This window comes from Oncorhynchus mykiss, chromosome 15, assembly GCF_013265735.2.
Source record: "Oncorhynchus mykiss isolate Arlee chromosome 15, USDA_OmykA_1.1, whole genome shotgun sequence".
NCBI classification, from domain to species: domain Eukaryota; kingdom Metazoa; phylum Chordata; class Actinopteri; order Salmoniformes; family Salmonidae; genus Oncorhynchus; species Oncorhynchus mykiss.
The window spans coordinates 74,203,095-74,222,108 of record NC_048579.1 but is presented as its reverse complement, the minus strand read 5'-3'; the positions used below and the strand labels follow the sequence as shown (position 1 = coordinate 74,222,108).

The following is a 19,014-nucleotide window of genomic DNA, read 5'->3' as shown; positions in this document are numbered from 1 at the left end:
CGTCTCTCTCTCCCTCCGTACCTACCGTCTCTCTCTCCCTCCCGACCTACCGTTCCCCTCCATACCTACCTACTGCCCCCCCCTACCGTCTCTCTTCCTACCTACCGTCTCTCCCTCCCTACCTACCGTCTCTCTCTCTCCCTCCCTACCTACCGTCTCTCTCCCCCCTATCCTCCCTCCCTACCTACCGTCTCTCTCTCCCTCCCTACCTACCGTCTCTCTCCCCCCTATCCTCCCTCCCTACCTACCGTCTCTCTCTCCCTCCCTACCTACCGTCTCTCTCTCCCTCCCTACCTACCATCTCTCTCCCTCTCTCTCTCTCTCTCTACCTACTGCCCCCCCCCCCCCCCCCCCCCCCTCCCAGGTAAGCTGGTGACGGTGAAGTACCTGCGTCTGGACCGTTACCACCAGCGTTTCCCTCAGGCCCAGGGCTGTACCACCTCCCTGAAGCCCTCAAACACCTACATGAACACCATGTCCAGATTACGTCACCACACCAGCCCTGACAGCAGCTCTAACACGAACTCTCTAGGCTTCTCCTGAGGGGGGGGGGGCAGATTACCCCAGCCTCCCCTCTCCCTCAACCCCACAGATACCACCACACCGGCCCTGACGCTAACTCTCTAGGCTTCTCCTGGGGGGGTGGGGTGCAGATTACCCCAGCCTCCTCTCTCCCTCCCTCAACCCCACAGATACCACCACACCAGCCCTGACAGCAGCTCTAACACTAACTCTCTAGGCTTCTCCTGAGGGGGGGGGGGGGGGGTAGATTACCCCAGCCTCCTCTCTCCCTCAACCCCACCACACCAGCCCTGACAGCCCCTTCTTACCCCTGTGTAACGGTCTCAACTCAACACAAGCCCCCCTTCCTTCAGGCTCCCCTTAACAAGCCTCTACTGGAGGTGATGGCAGCTTGGTGAACCGTCTGTCTCGACTCACAGGGCTGGGTTGAACCGTCTGTCTCAACTCACAGGGCTGGGTTGAACCGTCTGTCTCAACTCACAGGGCTGGGTTGAACCGTCTGTCTCAACTCACAGGGCAGGGTTGAACCGTCTGTCTCGACTCACAGGGCTGGGTTGAACCATCTGTCTCAACTCACAGGGCTGGGTTGAACCATCTGTCTCAACTCACAGGGCTGGGTTGAACCGTCTGTCTCAACTCACAGGGCTGGGTTGAACCGTCTGTCTCAACTCACAGGGCTGGGTTGAACCATCTGTCTCAACTCACAGGGCTGGGTTGAACCGTCTGTCTCAACTCACAGGGCAGGGTTGAACCATCTGTCTCGACTCACAGGGCTGGGTTGAACCGTCTGTCTCAACTCACAGGGCTGGGTTGAACCGTCTGTCTCAACTCACAGGGCTGGGTTGAACCGTCTGTCTCAACTCACAGGGCTGATTTGAACCGTCTGTCTCACAGGGCTGGGTTGAACCTTCTGTCTCGACTCACAGGGCTGGGTTGAACCGTCTGTCTCAACTCACAGGGCTGGGTTGAACCGTCTGTCTCAACTCACAGGGCTGGGTTGAACCGTCTGTCTCAACTCACAGGGCAGGGTTGAACCATCTGTCTCGACTCACAGGGCTGGGTTGAACCGTCTGTCTCAACTCACAGGGCTGGGTTGAACCGTCTGTCTCAACTCACAGGGCTGGGTTGAACCGTCTGTCTCAACTCACAGGGCTGATTTGAACCGTCTGTCTCACAGGGCTGGGTTGAACCTTCTGTCTCGACTCACAGGGCTGGGTTGAACCGTCTGTCTCAACTCACAGGGCTGGGTTGAACCGTCTGTCTCAACTCACAGGGCTGGGTTGAACCGTCTGTCTCAACTCACAGGGCTGGGTTGAACCGTCTCAACTCACAGGGCTGGGTTGAACCGTCTCAACTCACAGGGCTTTGTTTTCTCTTAAGTGGGACTTGACTGTTGGTTGTCCACAACCTGTCTGGACCACAGGAGTGGTGGGAGGCTTTAGACTGACAGTCCTGCTGTGTTTTTTGTTGTAAAGACCAATCAGAGTTTTGAAAACAAAACTTTGGAAGACCACTTGAACAACCAATGGGCTGAGAGATTGGAGACTAGGGGGGGGGGCGTGGTCTGAGCTGGAGATGTGTGACTAGGGGGGCGTGGTCTGAGCTGGAGATGTGTGATTCGCCGGTTCCCCGTCGACACTATTAAAAAAAAAAAATTTTTTTTGTTTTTGTATTACAAACTTTATGGATTTAAACAAGGAAACACAACTTCCATTTCGTTCTAATGGCATATTTAAAAAATATATATGAGAGAGAAACAACCCCCACTTCTTTCTCTTGTCTCCCCATCCTCTCCTCCCTCCATCCCCCTTTTTTTAACGAGACTGACCCCATGATTTTTCGAGGAGTTGAGTTGGGGGGGGGCTATACGTTGAAATTGCTGCATGTGCAGGTTAAAGGTAGTCTATTTAAGCTTTTGAATTTATACCAATAATCTGGATGTTTATTTCCTGGAGAATGGAATCCCTTTTTTCCATTTTCTTTCCTTTAGTTTTTAGTCGAGCCGGCGGAGGAAAGGCAGGCGAATAAACACTTAGCCGACTGAAGGGTGGGAGTGGGGGCCGACTGAAGGGTGGGAGTGGGGGCCGACTGAAGGGTGGGAGTGGGGGCCGACTGAAGGGTGGGAGTGGGGGCTTCGCTGTCGGCTGGAAATACACGTTGAATGGTTGGGCTGGTGGCGGTGGCGTCCTTTTGAATGATCTGTATTAAATAAAGAAAAAAAAACATAAGCTCTCTTTTATTTTTTCTCTTCTCTCTTCTCCTGCCTACTAGCTTCAATACTCTTTTAACATACCGACTGCATCAGATTCTGTGTCCAGAAGTGGAAGCGTTTGTGAGAGATTGGGAGGATAACTTGTTGTGAGACAGTGATTTTGTCAGGTGGTGTTGGTGCAACCCCCCCCCCAGGGCCTACGTCTTCGATTGAAAGGAGTTTAGAGAAGAGGGGGGCTGATAACGTGGGCGATCAGTCAGTCGTCCATTTTGTATTTTTTGGCTTCTTTGGTTTTCTGTCTTAACTCTATATTGGCGGCCATTTTAAGTATCTTTCCTCCCTCAAGCAGCCCTGGTCTAAAGTAGTGCACTACACCTATGAGCCCTGGTCTAAAGTAGTGCACTACCCCTATGAGCCCTGGTCTAAAGTAGTGCACTACCCCTATGGGTCCTGGTCTAAAGTAGTGCACTACCCCTATGAGCCCTGGTCTAAAGTAGTGCACTACCCCTATGAGCCCTGGTCTAAAGTAGTGCACTACCCCTATGAGCCCTGGTCTAAAGTAGTGCACTACCCCTATGAGTCCTGGTCTAAAGTAGTGCACTACCCCTATGGGTCCTGGTCTAAAGTAGTGCACTACAAAGTGATCAGGATGCCATGTCAGATGCAGCCGGTCCTGTGTGTACTACCCCTATGGGTCCTGTGTGTACTACCCCTATGGGTCCTGTGTGTACTACCCCTATGGGTCCTGTGTGTACTACCCCTATGGGTCCTGTGTGTACTACCCCAATGGGTCCTGTGTGTACTACCCCTATGGGTCCTGTGTGTACTACCCCTATGGGTCCTGTGTGTACTACCCCTATGGGTCCTGTGTGTACTACCCCTATGGGTCCTGTGTGTACAGGAAGAGTTCAGCTGGTTTCATATGTGAAGCTCCAGATTCCCTTTATTGGTCATACAAACCTGTTTTATTACTACGGTTGTGAGAGAGACATCATCTGTGTCCCCAAAATGGCACCTTATTCCCTATATAGTGCACTAATCCTATAGGGCCCTGGTCTAAAGTAGTGCACTATATAGGGCTCTGGTCTATAGTAGTGCACTATATAGGGAATAGGGCTCTGGTCTAAAGTAGTGCACTATATAGGGAATAGGGCTCTGGTCTAAAGTAGTACCACTATATAGGGCTCTGGTCTATAGTAGTGCACTATATAGGGAATAGGGCTCTGGTCTATAGTAGTGTACTATATAGGGAATAGGGTTCTGGTCTATAGTAATGCACTATATAGGGAATAGGGCTCTGGTCTATAGTAATGCACTATATAGGGAATAGGGCTCTGGTCTAAAGTAGTGCACTATATAGGGAATAGGGCTCTGGTGTACTATATAGGGAATAGGGCCCTGGTCTATAGTAGTGTACTATATAGGGAATAGGGCTCTGGTCTAAAGTAGTGTACTATATAGGGAATAGGGCCCTGGTCTGTAGTAGTGTACTATATAGGGAATAGGGCCCTGGTCTATAGTAGTGTACTATATAGGGAATAGGGTTCATTTTTTGGACGCGAGCGAACACTTTTCTCCTGCTATGTTGAAAGTCATTTAGACTTGTTTTGTTTGTCTGTGGTTCTTTAATTGTATCCAGCCGTTGTTGTTGATTTAAACGCAGACCTCATGTAATATCATTATAGTCGTGTCAGATATGATGCAGAGAGAGAACACGCAAAACCCGTTGTGTTTTTTTTTTTTCAGATGTAACGTGGAAATAAAACCAGTGTTTTTAACGTTTGATGCAGAAATAAGCTGATTCACAATCATTTAAACATTGCTTTTAAAGTACAAAGCTACACGTGCCTCGTGTTTCCAAACGCCACCCTCTTTTCAACCCAAAGTAGTGTACTATTTAGGGGAATAGGGTGCCATTTTGATATGCACCACCCCCCCCCCCACCTGTTGTGTCTGAATGGAGACTGTAAAGTCCTGAATGATTTGCCCGTGAGCTGGATTTTAATGTTGTCGTCAAACTATCAACACATTCATAATGCTTCAAGATCAAAGGATTCGCCATCATTAAGATGATTTGTATATTTTGTTGGGGGGCGGGGGGGAGGGGGGGTGCAGGGGGGGGGTGAAGTTGAAAGTGGGGGTTTGCTGTATGTTGTACAAAATGATGCACATTTTAAAAAATAAAATAAATGTTTTAATGAACCTGGTGCAGTCCTGTCCCCCCTGCAGCACTTATTGACCTGGTTGTGCCTTAACTTTGTGCTTTAAAACAAACAACAACAACAACAAACAAACAGCTGTCTCTGCATTACTGGAGAATGTCTTGGGGTTTACTGTAGTGGTATAATCCCTGTTTGAAGGGACCGTGAGGTCAGAAAGAAAGAGCTTTATTACAAATGTGTGCTTTCTTGGAAAGTTTGGTTCTTTTTTTTTTTCGTTCTGGACAACACCTAGAATGGGGTGTTTTCATAGGTGTGTTTGTGTCCAACAATATGCTTTCCTGCCCCCCCACCAGTGTGTCCAACAATATGCTTTCCTGCCCCCCCCCCCCAGAGTGTGTCCAACAATATGCTTTCCTGCCCCCCCCCCCCCAGAGTGTCCAACAATATGCTTTCCTGCCCCCCCACCCCCAGAGTGTGTCCAACAATATGCTTTCCTGCCCCCCCCACCAGAGTGTGTCCAACAATATGCTTTCCTGCCCCCCCCCACCAGAGTGTGTCCCCAAATGGCACCCTATTCCCTATGTAGTGCACTACTTTTGACTCGAGCCTTATGGTGACCAGGGTGCCATTTGGGGACCTACCCAGTATTTTTATTTTATTTAAAAAAAAAAAACAAGTCCGGTTGTTGTTTGGGTAGTCAAACATGGGTAGTTTTTAAAAAAAATGTTTAGATGCTTTCTGCTTTTACTCTCCTTCCCATTTACAGAATGACATTTTTACATTCAAACAGTTGTATTCCACTGCACAGAGCTGAATATGTACAAAATAAACAACGTTCAAAATGGAAGCCAGTTTGTTTTTTTTTGCTGACTGTACTTTCCTGTGTGGTGCATCATGGGTAATGGTGATCTTTTTAAAAATATTTTTTTTTGTAATAATTGTCACCAGCCTGATGGTGAATACCAGTGATGCACCCGAAGGTTGTTTTTCTTCCTGAGAAATGAAATGAGACTGTATAAAGTGAGTGGATGTACATGTTTGGTCTGTGTGTGCGGCTTTTTCCAAAAATATCACAGTTTTTAAAAGGATTTCGGTGTGTTCTGCTTATTCTCTCTTAATTCCGGCTATCTTCCAACCGACATTTCTGGGGAATTTGGGTAAAGTTTCCAGAATTTTCTAAACCCATCTGTGTGGCACTTCTCTACGGTCCAAGGTGACGCTGCTTCAACTACCAGCTGCTCCCCTCCTTAAATTACGTTTCTTTCTCTCGTTTATGTAAATGTTGTACATTTTTATATTTGTAATGTGTACTATTATTATTATTATTATTATTATTATTATTATTATTATTATATGCAGAAGATGTTTAATTCCTATTGTATCGTTCACATTGACCTATCACGACCCCCCCCTCAAGTCACATGACGCTAAAGTTGTCCAATAATGTCCAGACATTTTAAAAGGTTCAGATGTTTTTAATGTAATTGGTCACTTTAATTGTCTTGTAAAAAAAAAATGGCTCTGATTAAAGATTATTTCCTTCTTCATCACTGCTCTACATAATTAGACTTGTATGTTTTATAATCAGTTGTGCAGTGAAGACTGCTAATGGGGTGTGTGTGTGTGTAGTGTTGTTCCACAGCTTTCTCTCTCTCTATATCTTCTCCTATATGGAAATGGAAGGTGTCCTCGCCTGTCCTCTACCTCATCCCAACCCCCCCCCCCCCCCCCCTCAGTGCAGAACCTGTCCAACAGCTGTGCCTGTGTCCACTATGCTTCCTGACCCACCAATTGAGGTGTCTGAGTCAACTTACCATGAGGGGGGAGGGGAGGGGAGGGAACTCTGACCAAAAATGTAACTCAAAACAGACCATGTAGATTTGAGTCTGGGCTCCTGTGACCCATTTTAAGAATTGTACTGTATAATCATGAAATGATGTGTAACACCACAAACCATAGGGGGTCCAGACCCACAGTCTGGGAACCACCGCTCTAAAGGGTGGAAACCACAGGGGTCCAGACCCACAGTCTGGGAACCACTGCTCTAAAGAGTGGAAACCATAGGGGGTCCAGACCCACAGTCTGGGAACCACCGCTCTAAAGAGTGGAAACCATAGGGGGTCCAGACCCACAGTCTGGGAACCACCGCTCTAAAGGGTGGAAACCACAGGGGGTCCAGACCCACAGTCTGGGAACCACTGCTCTAAAGAGTGGAAACCATAGGGGGTCCAGACCCACAGTCTGGGAACCACCGCTCTAAAGAGTGGAAACCATAGGGGGTCCAGACCCACAGTCTGGGAACCACCGCTCTAAAGGGTGGAAACCACAGGGGGTCCAGACCCACAGTCTGGGAACCACTGCTCTAAAGAGTGGAAACCATAGGGGGTCCAGACCCACAGTCTGGGAACCACTGCTCTAAAGAGTGGAAGCCATAGGGGGTCCAGACCCACAGTCTGGGAACCACTGCTCTAAAGAGTGGAAACCATAGGGGGTCCAGACCCACAGTCTGGGAACCACTGCTCTAAAGAGTGGAAGCCATAGGGGGTCCAGACCCACAGTCTGGGAACCACCGCTCTAAAGAGTGGAAACCATAGGGGGTCCAGACCCACAGTCTGGGAACCACCGCTCTAAAGGGTGGAAACCATAGACCCACAGTCTGGGAACCACCGCTCTAAAGGGTGGAAACCATAGGGGGTCCAGACCCACAGTCTGGGAACCACCGCTCTAAAGGGTGGAAACCATAGGGGGTCCAGACCCACAGTCTGGGAACCACCGCTCTAAAGGGTGGAAACCATAGGGGGTCCAGACCCACAGTCTGGGAACCACCGCTCTAAAGAGTGGAAACCATAGGGGGTCCAGACCCACAGTCTGGGAACCACTGCTCTAAAGAGTGGAAACGCATGGACAATGCTGGAACCAGGGGAGGAACCAGGCTGTCCAACATGAGTTTACAGCAGTAAGCGGTCTTATTTCAGTCATTCAAGGAGTGGGGTGAACACATTGATCATCTATTGTCACTGGATTTGGGCCTCTTCTTCACCTCCAGAATCAAACAGTAGGAATAGTCTATTCTAACTCACTATTCTAACAGTGCTATTCTAACTCACTATTCTAACAGTGCTATTCTAACTCACTATTCTAACAGTGCTATTCTATTCTAACAGTGCTCTGCTATTCTAACTCACTATTCAAACAGTGCTATGCTATTCTAACTCACTATTCTAACCGTGCTATGCTATTCTAACTCACTATTCTAACCGTGCTATGCTATTCTAACTCACTATTCTAACCGTGCTATTCTATTCTAACTCACTATTCTAACCGTGCTATGCTATTCTAACAGTGCTATTCTAACCGTGCTATGCTATTCTAACTCACTATTCTAACCGTGCTATTCTAACTCACTATTCTAACAGTGCTATGCTATTCTAACTCACTATTCTAACCGTGCTATGCTATTCTAACTCACTATTCTAACCGTGCTATTCTAACTCACTATTCTAACAGTGCTATGCTATTCTAACTCACTATTCTAACCGTGCTATTCTAACCGTGCTATGCTATTCTAACTCACTATTCTAACCGTGCTATGCTATTCTAACTCACTATTCTAACCGTGCTATTCTAACTCACTATTCTAACAGTGCTCTGCTATTCTAACAGTGCTAATCTATTCTAACCGTGCTATTCTAACAGTGCTATTCTAACTCACTATTCTAACAGTGCTATTCTAACAGTGCTATTCTAACTCACTATTCTAACAGTGCTATGCTATTATATTCCAGTCTATTTCTCTCATTGGACTCGCTTTCCAATCTGCTGTAGTAACAATCCATTATAATAGTCCATGTTTCCAGGCACGAGAGCCAGTAGTAAGATAACTAATTTAAATAGTCTGCTAGTTTGGCTTTAAATAGACTGCTAGTTTGGCTTTAAATAGACTGCTAGTTTGGCTTTAAATAGTCTGCTAGTTTGGCTTGATCCCACTGTATGGACTCAATTTCGCGTAATCTGATTTAGCTCTTGTTCATATTTGGAGATATGTGCCTGTGGCGCTGGAATCTATCCCACAATGCACCAGTCATTACCTAACTAAGAAGTCCACAGTAGACATTTCCCACTATAGTGCCAAGCTGCAAAGTCGAAATTGGCATAAATCGTGAAAATGTATGAAGACGTCAATTCGCTTTTTGCTCTTCATTTAAGCGTAGGTCAGGCACACGTTTAGGAGTATGGTTAATGTTAGCGTTAATTTTGAAATCCGATTTTTAAAGAAGATAAATTGTAGAACTTCCGGGTTTTGCAGCTTGGCCATATAGTGACAACCCCTCAGACAGGCCAGCGGTGTGTTGTCAGTTTCTCTCGTCTCACTGAGTTGTGTTCACAGCTAATGCACGGACACGGACCGGACCGCCCGTCTGCCAGTGGGTTGACGATCTGCGGTACTTTGTTGTCCCTGCTACTTTTTACAGGTATGTGAACGACATTTCGATTCGTAGTTGATTTACTAACTGTTGCAATGGCATGATAAATATTGGAGTCTGTGTAAAGATTGTCGTGTTGTTTTTAAACGTCATTTTGTTTCCAGAGTTTTCTGCTCGGGGATAAGTGGCGCTTGTTGACCGTCCCACTGTCCATATAACAAACAATGTCCTTGTCATTTGATAGCCTAGATAACAATACGGGCTCGTTTTGAGTGGGACACCAGTTGCTGAAATAGCCTATTCAGTTTTAATACACAGTCATGCACTTGTAGGCTAAAATGTTGCCTTTGCTGTAAAGACATTTGACGCTTGAACGTGACAACAGTTCTTGGTGAATACATTATATTAAAAAGGGTAAACAAGTGTTGTATCCAGCGTCAGTGTAATCGGATACATTAGAAACATAGCTAGTTATGTTACAGTAAGTTAATAGACCAGACGTTACAGAAGAGCTGACCACTTGACTGTAGTCTATACTGACTGTAGTCTATACTGACTGTAGTCTATGGCAGTTTTAATGTGGCGCACTTGTCAGCCTTTGCTTGTGAAGGCAAAACGGTACTAGAAATAGCTCGAAACCAAGTTTAATGTCAGTTCATTCGCTGCAGCCTCCGTTATAAGCATAGTTGGTAATAAACCACGGCATGAGTATTTAGAACATAATTGAACGGAATCTAGAACACACGCCTACTGTATTATATTCTTATTATTGACTGGCTGAGAGTTAATTCTTCATGTGTAAGAAGTGGTGTTTCACCTTGAGTTGGATGCCAGTCAAACCCATAATAAATATGCACAGAAATTCTAGAATGAGAATAATTCTGTGGTCAGACCATCCAGGAGATGTTATAAGGATCGACCTTACCGACCTACACAGTTACACAGAAATTCTAGAATGAGAATTATTCTGTGGTCAGACCATCCAGGAGATGTTATAAGGATCGACTTTACCGACCTACACAGTTACATAGAAATTCTAGAATGAGAATAATTCTGTGGTCAGACCATCCAGGAGATGTTATAAGGATCGACTTTACCGACCTACACAGTTACACAGAAATTCTAGAATGAGAATTATTCTGTGGTCAGACCATCCAGGAGATGTTATAAGGATCGACTTTACCGACCTACACAGTTACACAGAAATTCTAGAATGAGAATAATTCTGTGGTCAGACCATCCAGGAGATGTTATAAGGATCGACCTTACCGACCTACACAGTTACACAGAAATTCTAGAATGAGAATAATTCTGTGGTCAGACCATCCAGGAGATGTTATAAGGATCGACCTTACCGACCTACACAGTTACACAGAAATTCTAGAATGAGAATTATTCTGTGGTCAGACCATCCAGGAGGTGTTATAAGGATCGACCTTACCGACCTACACAGTTACACAGAAATTCTAGAATGAGAATTATTCTGTGGTCAGACCATCCAGGAGGTGTTATAAGGATCGACCTTACCGACCTACACAGTTACATAGAAATTCTAGAATGAGAATAATTCTGTGGTCAGACCATCCAGGAGATGTTATAAGGATCGACTTTACCGACCTACACAGTTACACAGAAATTCTAGAATGAGAATAATTCTGTGGTCAGACCATCCAGGAGATGTTATAAGGATCGACCTTACCGACCTACACAGTTACACAGAAATTCTAGAATGAGAATAATTCTGTGGTCAGACCATCCAGGAGATGTTATAAGGATCGACCTTACCGACCTACACAGTTACACAGAAATTCTAGAATGAGAATTATTCTGTGGTCAGACCATCCAGGAGATGTTATAAGGATCGACCTTACCGACCTACACAGTTACTAGGTCTGGAAAACCTTCTTATCCGTAGGGTTTTCAGAGGTTAGCTTCGCCCACGGTTAGCTGCGTGGGAACTACAATATCCACGCGGTGTTTTAACATTTAGAAACGTCAGTAAATATTGCTTGTGAAACGTTTTTCCAATCACATGCTGATATACCCCTTATCTTTCATAACAGTGAAAAATCTACTTACTGTGGCAGTTTAGCCCCAGATCCATATGCTGTCTCCAGATGACTGCACTTCCTCCTCAGTTAGTTTACGCACAGGTGTTTAAAGCATGCTAGTTATCCCAGGTGGCCACCTCTGTCTTCCCGTAACAAGCGCAGTAACATGGATATATTATATGTCCGTGTGGGAACACTGACCGTAACCCTATAAAAGTGTGTTGTAATTTAACCATTGTTTAAAAAAAAAAAGATTTCTCTCAGTTTACAAAACTGTACCGCACGTTTTATTGAACCTTTATTTATTAACTAGGCAAATCAGTTAAGAATAAATTCTTATTTACAATGACGGCGTACCCCGGCCAAACCCGGACAACGCTGGGCCAATTGTGCGCTGCCCTATGGGAATCCCAATCACGGCCGGATGTGATGCGGCCTGGATTCGAACCAGGGACTGTAGTAATGCCTCTTGCACTAAGATGCAGTGTCTTTGACTGAGTTCAGAACGAGCGTCGGGGCTCGTTAAAAAAATCTCCCAACCAGGGACTGACGATAGTATCTTCTGGTTGGGAGACTAGATGCTGCTGGAAGTGGTGTTGGAGGGCCAGTAGGAGACACTCTTTCCTCTGGTCTAAAAAAATATCCCAATGCCCCAGGGCAGTGATTGGGGACACAGCCCTGTGTAAGGTGCTGTCTTTCGGATGGGACGTTAAAACTAATGTCCTGACTCTCTATGGTCACTAAAGATCCCGTGGCACTTATCGTAAGAGTAGGGGTGTTCACCCCGGTGTCCTGACTAAATTCCCAATCTGACCTTCATACCATCATGGTCACCTAATCGTCCCCAGTTTACAATTGGCTCATTCATCCCCCTCCTCTCCCCTGTAACTATTCCCCAGGTCGTTGCTGTAAATGAGAACGTGTTCTCAGTCAACTTACCTGGTAAAATAACAATAGGTACTTAAGCAGTTGGAGTCCATGAATGGAATACACAGTTACCTACCCACCCAGTTACCAGGTTACGCCAACCCAGTTCTAACCGGTCTGGAATGTCACTCATTTACATTAATATGGTAGTAACAAAGCCATTAAAACATCATTAAAATCACCACTAATCAACTAGCAAAATGTGCAGCATCATTCACCACTGACTCAAGGTTGCTGTTTGGTTGGCTTTGGCTGTGGTCTGTCGTCTCTGTCATTATTTGGCAGCACATCCTACCCATTAGAGGGCTTGGATAGCCCAGTCCTTCTTAAGAGGGTTTGGATCGTTAGCTTGGATAGCCCAGGCCTTCTAAAGAGGGTTTGGATTGTTAGCTTGGATAGCCCAGGCCTTCAAATCTAATTATTTATATAGCCCTTCGTACATCAGCTGATATCTCAAAGTGCTGTACAGAAACCCAGCCTAAAACCCCAAACAGCAAGCAATGCAGGTGTAGAAGCACGGTGGCTAGGAAAAACTCCCTAGAAAGTCCAAAACCTAGGAAGAAACCTAGAGAGGAACCAGGCTATGTGGGGTGGCCAGTCCTCTTCTGGCTGTGCCGGGTGGAGATTATAACAGAACATGGCCAAGATGTTCAAATGTTCATAAATGACCAGCATGGTCAAATAATAATAATCACAGGCAGAACAGTTGAGACTGGAGCAGCAGCACGGCCAGGTGGACTGGGGACAGCAAGGAGTCATCATGTCAGGTAGTCCTGAGGCATGGTCCTAGGGCTCAGGTCCTCCTCCGAGAGAAAGAAAGAATTAGAGAGAGCATACTTAAATTCACACAGGACACCAGATAGGACAGGAGAAGTACTCCAGATATAACAAACTGACCCTAGCCCCCCGACACAAACTACTGCAGCATAAATACTGCAGGCTGAGATAGGAGTGGTCAGGAGACACTGTGGCCCCATCCGAGGACACCCCCGGACAGGGCCAAACAGGAAGGATATAACCCCACCCACTTTGCCAGAGCACAGCCCCCACACAACAAGAGTGATATCTTCAACTACCAACTTACCATCCTGAGACAAGGCCAAGTGTAGCCCACAAAGATCTCCGCCACGGCACAACCCAATGGGGGGGCGCCAAACCAGGCCTTCTAAAGAGGGTTTGGACTGTTAGCTTGGATAGCCCAGGCCTTCTTAATTAAGAGGGTTTGGACTGTTAGCTTGGATAGCTCAGGCCTTCTTAATTAAGAGGGTTTGGATTGTTAGCTTGGATAGCCCAGGCCTCCTTAATAAAGAGGGTTTGGATTGTTAGCTTGGATAGCCCAGGCCATCTTAATTAACAGGGTTTGGACTGTTAGCTTGGATAGCCCAGGCCTCCTTAATAAAGAGGGTTTGGATTGTTAGCTTGGATAGCCGAGGCCTCCTTTATAAAGAGGGTTTGGATTGTTAGCTTGGATAGCCTAGGCCTCTTTAATAAAAAGGGTTTGGATTGTTAGCTTGGATAGCCCAGGCCTCCTTTATAAAGAGGGTTTGGATTGTTAGCTTGGATAGCCCAGGCCTCCTTAATTAAGAGGGTTTGGATTGTTAGCTTGGATAGCCCAGGCCTCCTTTATAAAGAGGGTTTGGATTGTTAGCTTGGATAGCCCAGGCCTCCTTTATAAAGAGGGTTTGGATTGTTAGCTTGGATAGCCCAGGCCTCCTTTATAAAGAGGGTTTGGATTGTTAGCTTGGATAGCCCAGGCCTCCTTAATAAAGAGGGTTTGGATTGTTAGCTTGGATAGCCCAGGCCTCCTTAATAAAGAGGGTTTGGATTGTTAGCTTGGATAGCCCAGGCCTCCTTTATAAAGAGGGTTTGGATTGTTAGACTACAGTATTCTATCAGTCTAATAGTAGACTACAGTATTCTATCAGTCTAATAGTAGACTACAGTATTCTATCAGTCTAATAGTAGACTACAGTATTCTATCAGTCTAATAGTAGAATAGTAGACTACAGTATTCTATCAGTCTAATAGTAGACTACAGTATTCTATCAGTCTAATAGTAGACTACAGTATTCTATCAGTCTAATAGTAGAATAGTATACTACAGTATTCTATCAGTCTAATAGTAGACTACAGTATTCTATCAGTCTAATAGTAGAATAGTAGACTACAGTATTCTATCAGTCTAATAGTAGACTACAGTATTCTATCAGTCTAATAGTAGAATAGTAGACTACAGTATTCTATCATTCTAATAGTAGACTACAGTATTCTATCAGTCTAATAGTAGAATAGTAGACTACAGTATTATATCAGTCTAATAGTAGACTACAGTATTCTATCAGTCTAATAGTAGAATAGTAGACTACAGTATTCTATCATTCTAATAGTAGACTACAGTATTCTATCAGTCTAATAGTAGAATAGTAGACTACAGTATTCTATCAGTCTAATGGTAGACTACAGTATTCTATCAGTCTAATGGTAGACTACAGTATTCTATCAGTCTAATAGTAGACTACAGTATTCTATCAGTCTAATGGTAGACTACAGTATTCTATCAGTCTAATAGTAGACTACAGTATTCTATCAGTCTAATAGTAGACTACAGTATTCTATCAGTCTAATAGTAGACTACAGTATTCTATCAGTCTAATAGTAGACTACAGTATTCTATCAGTCTAATAGTAGAATAGTAGACTACAGTATTCTATCAGTCTAATAGTAGACTACAGTATTCTATCAGTCTAATAGTAGACTACAGTATTCTATCATTCTAATAGTAGACTACAGTATTCTATCAGTCTAATAGTAGACTACAGTATTCTATCAGTCTAATAGTAGAATAGTAGACTACAGTATTCTATCATTCTAATAGTGGACTACAGTATTCTATCAGTCTAATAGTAGAATAGTAGACTACAGTATTCTATCAGTCTAATAGTAGACTACAGTATTCTACCATTCTAATAGTAGACTACAGTGTTCTATCAGTCTAATAGTAGACTACAGTATTATATCAGTCTAATAGTAGACTACAGTATTCTATCAGTCTAATGGTAGACTACAGTATTCTATCAGTCTAATAGTAGAATAGTAGACTACAGTATTCTATCAGTCTAATAGTATACTACAGTATTCTATCAGTCTAATAGTATACTACAGTATTCTATCAGTCTAATAGTAGAATAGTAGACTACAGTATTCTATCAGTCTAATGGTAGACTACAGTATTCTATCAGTCTAATAGTAGAATAGTAGACTATAGTATTCTATCAGTCTAATAGTAGACTACAGTATTCTATCAGTCTAATAGTAGACTACAGTATTCTATCAGTCTAATAGTAGACTACAGTATTCTATCAGTCTAATGGTAGACTACAGTATTCTATCAGTCTAATAGTAGACTACAGTATTCTATCAGTCTAATAGTAGAATAGTAGACTACAGTATTCTGTCAGTCTAATAGTAGACTACAGTATTCTATCAGTCTAATGGTAGACTACAGTATTCTATCAGTCTAATAGTAGACTACATTATTCTATCAGTCTAATAGTAGACTACAGTATTCTATCAGTCTAATAGTAGAACAGTAGACTACAGTATTCTAATAGTAGAATAGTAGACTACAGTATTATATCATTCTAATAGTAGACTACAGTATTCTATCAGTCTAATAGTAGAATAGTAGACTACAGTATTCTATCAGTCTAATAGTAGACTACAGTATTCTATCAGTCTAATAGTAGACTACAGTATTATATCAGTCTAATAGTAGACTACAGTATTCTATCAGTCTAATAGTAGACTACAGTATTCTATCAGTCTAATAGTGGAATAGTAGACTACAGTATTCTATCAGTCTAATAGTAGACTACAGTATTATATCAGTCTAATAGTAGACTACAGTATTATATCAGTCTAATAGTAGACTACAGTATTATATCAGTCTAATAGTAGACTACAGTATTCTATCAGTCTAATAGTAGACTACAGTATTCTATCAGTCTAATAGTAGACTACAGTATTCTATCAGTCTAATAGTAGACTACAGTATTCTATCAGTCTAATAGTAGACTACAGTATTCTATCAGTCTAATAGTAGAATAGTAGACTACAGTATTCTATCATTCTAATAGTAGACTACAGTATTCTATCAGTCTAATAGTAGAATAGTAGACTACAGTATTCTATCAGTCTAATGGTAGACTACAGTATTCTATCAGTCTAATGGTAGACTACAGTATTCTATCAGTCTAATAGTAGAATAGTAGACTACAGTATTCTGTCAGTCTAATAGTAGACTACAGTAATCTATCAGTCTAATAGTAGACTACATTATTCTATCAGTCTAATAGTAGACTACAGTATTCTATCAGTCTAATAGTAGAATAGTAGACTACAGTATTCTATCAGTCTAATAGTAGACTACAGTATTCTATCAGTCTAATAGTAGACTACAGTATTATATCAGTCTAATAGTAGACTACAGTATTCTATCAGTCTAATAGTAGACTACAGTATTATATCAGTCTAATAGTAGACTACAGTATTCTATCAGTCTAATAGTAGACTACAGTATTATATCAGTCTAATAGTAGACTACAGTATTCTATCAGTCTAATAGTAGACTACAGTATTATATCAGTCTAATAGTAGACTACAGTATTCTATCAGTCTAATAGTAGACTACAGTATTATATCAGTCTAATAGTAGACTACATTATTCTATCAGTCTAATAGTAGAATAGTAGACTACAGTATTCTATCAGTCTAATAGTAGACTACAGTATTATATCAGTCTAATAGTAGACTACAGTATTCTATCAGTCTAATAGTAGACTACAGTATTATATCAGTCTAATAGTAGACTACAGTATTCTATCAGTCTAATAGTAGAATAGTAGACTACAGTATTCTATCATTCTAATAGTAGACTACAGTATTCTATCAGTCTAATAGTAGAATAGTAGACTACAGTATTCTATCAGTCTAATAGTAGACTACAGTATTCTATCAGTCTAATAGTAGAATAGTATACTACAGTATTCTATCAGTCTAATAGTAGACTACAGTATTCTATCAGTCTAATAGTAGACTACAGTATTCTATCAGTCTAATAGTAGAATAGTAGACTACAGTATTCTATCAGTCTAATGGTAGACTACAGTATTCTATCAGTCTAATGGTAGACTACAGTATTCTATCAGTCTAATAGTAGAATAGTAGACTACAGTATTCTGTCAGTCTAATAGTAGACTACAGTATTCTATCAGTCTAATGGTAGACTACAGTATTCTATCAGTCTAATAGTAGACTACAGTATTCTATCAGTCTAATAGTAGACTACAGTATTCTATCATTCTAATAGTAGACTACAGTATTCTATCAGTCTAATAGTAGACTACAGTATTCTATCAGTCTAATAGTAGAATAGTAGACTACAGTATTCTATCATTCTAATAGTGGACTACAGTATTCTATCAGTCTAATAGTAGAATAGTAGACTACAGTATTCTACCATTCTAATAGTAGACTACAGTGTTCTATCAGTCTAATAGTAGACTACAGTATTATATCAGTCTAATAGTAGACTACAGTATTCTATCAGTCTAATGGTAGACTACAGTATTCTATCAGTCTAATGGTAGACTACAGTATTATATCAGTCTAATAGTAGACTACAGTATTCTATCATTCTAATAGTGGACTACAGTATTCTATCAGTCTAATAGTAGAATAGTAGACTACAGTATTCTATCAGTCTAATAGTAGACTACAGTATTCTATCAGTCTAATAGTATACTACAGTATTCTATCAGTCTAATAGTATACTACAGTATTCTATCAGTCTAATAGTAGAATAGTAGACTACAGTATTCTATCAGTCTAATGGTAGACTACAGTATTCTATCAGTCTAATGGTAGACTACAGTATTCTATCAGTCTAATAGTAGAATAGTAGACTACAGTATTCTGTCAGTCTAATAGTAGACTACAGTATTCTATCAGTCTAATGGTAGACTACAGTATTCTATCAGTCTAATAGTAGACTACAGTATTCTATCAGTCTAATAGTAGACTACAGTATTCTATCAGTCTAATAGTAGAACAGTAGACTACAGTATTCTAATAGTAGAATAGTAGACTACAGTATTATATCATTCTAATAGTAGACTACAGTATTCTATCAGTCTAATAGTAGAATAGTAGACTACAGTATTCTATCAGTCTAATAGTAGACTACAGTATTCTATCAGTCTAATAGTAGACTACAGTATTCTATCAGTCTAATAGTAGACTACAGTATTATATCAGTCTAATAGTAGACTACAGTATTCTATCAGTCTAATAGTAGACTACAGTATTCTATCAGTCTAATAGTGGAATAGTAGACTACAGTATTATATCAGTCTAATAGTAGACTACAGTATTATATCAGTCTAATAGTAGACTACAGTATTCTATCAGTCTAATAGTAGACTACAGTATTATATCAGTCTAATAGTAGACTACAGTATTATATCAGTCTAATAGTAGACTACAGTATTATATCAGTCTAATAGTAGACTACAGTATTCTATCAGTCTAATAGTAGACTACAGTATTCTATCAGTCTAATAGTAGAATAGTAGACTACAGTATTCTATCAGTCTAATAGTAGACTACAGTATTCTATCAGTCTAATAGTAGAATAGTAGACTACAGTATTCTATCAG

The 19,014-nt window shown here is 42.1% G+C and overlaps 2 protein-coding genes across 4 annotated transcripts in view; both read left to right on the top strand.

Moving 5' to 3' along the window:
- LOC110511321 (inner nuclear membrane protein Man1-like) overlaps positions 1-3,207 on the top strand; it is a 37,108-nt gene extending 33,901 nt beyond the window's left edge. Inside the window, exon 11 of the mRNA XM_036945358.1 lies at positions 365-3,207. Within this exon, the coding sequence (XP_036801253.1) occupies positions 365-543 (179 nt within the window). The 3' untranslated portion in view covers positions 544-3,207. The remainder of the gene's footprint in view (positions 1-364) is intronic.
- Positions 3,208-8,980: 5,773 nt separating this feature from the next.
- The window catches only part of LOC110513406 (methionine-R-sulfoxide reductase B3, mitochondrial-like), a 45,931-nt gene continuing 35,897 nt past the window's right edge, over positions 8,981-19,014 (top strand). The window contains exon 1 of one of the 3 annotated variants that reach the window (XM_036945355.1): positions 8,981-9,368. In XM_036945355.1, coding sequence (XP_036801250.1) covers positions 9,287-9,368 — 82 coding nt within the window. In that variant the 5' untranslated portion in view covers positions 8,981-9,286. The remainder of the gene's footprint in view (positions 9,369-19,014) is intronic. The other 2 variants (XM_036945354.1, XM_036945356.1) reach the window with 2 other exon arrangements.